Source organism: Vombatus ursinus, unplaced genomic scaffold, assembly GCF_900497805.2.
Source record: "Vombatus ursinus unplaced genomic scaffold, bare-nosed wombat genome assembly UNPS02014804.1, whole genome shotgun sequence".
In the NCBI taxonomy this organism is placed as follows: Eukaryota; Metazoa; Chordata; class Mammalia; order Diprotodontia; family Vombatidae; genus Vombatus; species Vombatus ursinus.
In genome coordinates this window covers 4,095,794-4,096,798 of record NW_020954582.1, presented here as the reverse complement: position 1 = coordinate 4,096,798, position 1,005 = coordinate 4,095,794, and the positions used below count along the sequence as shown (strand labels likewise).

Sequence of the window (1,005 nt, the reverse complement as noted above, 5' to 3'; positions counted from 1 at the left end):
TACAGATGTGGAAACTGAGGCAAACAGGGATGAAGTGATTTTCCCAGGTCCAAACAGATAGGAAGTGTCTGGGGCTGGATTTGAACTGGGGTCTTTGTGACTCCAGATCCAGTGCTCTAGGTATCACACAGCCTAGCTGCCTGAATAATTATGTATTAATCACTTAGTATGTGCCAGACATCCTAAGCCTCAGTGTCCTCATCTGTAAAATGGTCATGAATAGCGGCTACCTCAGAGGGTTACTGGATCAAATGAGTTTAAACAGCGAATATGCCTTTATTAAACATCTACTGCATGCCAAGCGCTGTGGGCCAAGTGACGGAAAGCGCTTCGAGAACTTTAAAGTGCTACAGAAACGTCAGTTGGGGAGGCAATTTGCTTTAGGGGCTCTTGGGGGGCTACGCAAACTTACTCTTCTGGACCTAAGGCTCAGACGGGGTCACCCCAAAGCCCACCCACCAGGCTGGCAGGCGCAGCCGGGCTGCAGGGCCGCGGACAGTGGAAAAGAGCGGCCGGGTAGTCGGCACCAACTCAGAGCCACCTACGGCAACTGCCAGGCTGGCCGGCGTCCCTGGTTGCTATGGACACCCGCCCTGCGTCTGCGCATGCGCCTCCGTCCACCAACCCTCTGGCGGAGGATGAGGAAGGGGCGGGGCTTCGCCAGACGGCGAATCGCGCGGGCGGAGGCGGGGCATCGCTCGAGGGGGCGGGACCGACCAGTAAAAGCCGCGCAAGCGTGCTACCCCCGGCAGCCCCGCCTCGTTCCACATCCCCAGCAGCGCGACGCTCATGGCGGCTGCAGAGGCCGGGCCCGACACGGCGCTGCGCGAGGCCACCCAGCGCAAGCTGCGGAAGTTCGAGCGACTCAGAGGTACGGAGCAGGAGGCGAGCGAGGCGGCAGCCCGCCGCAAGCGACCTTGGCTTCTGGGAGGGACTTCCGGGTGGTGAGGAGGCGGGGCCTGGGTCTGACGTCCGCGGACTTCCGGAATCCGCGCCCCCTCTCCG

At 60.8% G+C, this 1,005-nt stretch overlaps 1 protein-coding gene across 1 annotated transcript in view; it reads left to right on the top strand.

Moving 5' to 3' along the window:
• Positions 1 to 773: 773 nt before the first annotated feature.
• The window catches only part of FPGT (fucose-1-phosphate guanylyltransferase), a 10,823-nt gene continuing 10,591 nt past the window's right edge, over positions 774 to 1,005 (top strand). Inside the window, exon 1 of the mRNA XM_027874117.1 lies at positions 774 to 871. Within this exon, the coding sequence (XP_027729918.1) occupies positions 790 to 871 (82 nt within the window). The 5' untranslated portion in view covers positions 774 to 789. The remainder of the gene's footprint in view (positions 872 to 1,005) is intronic.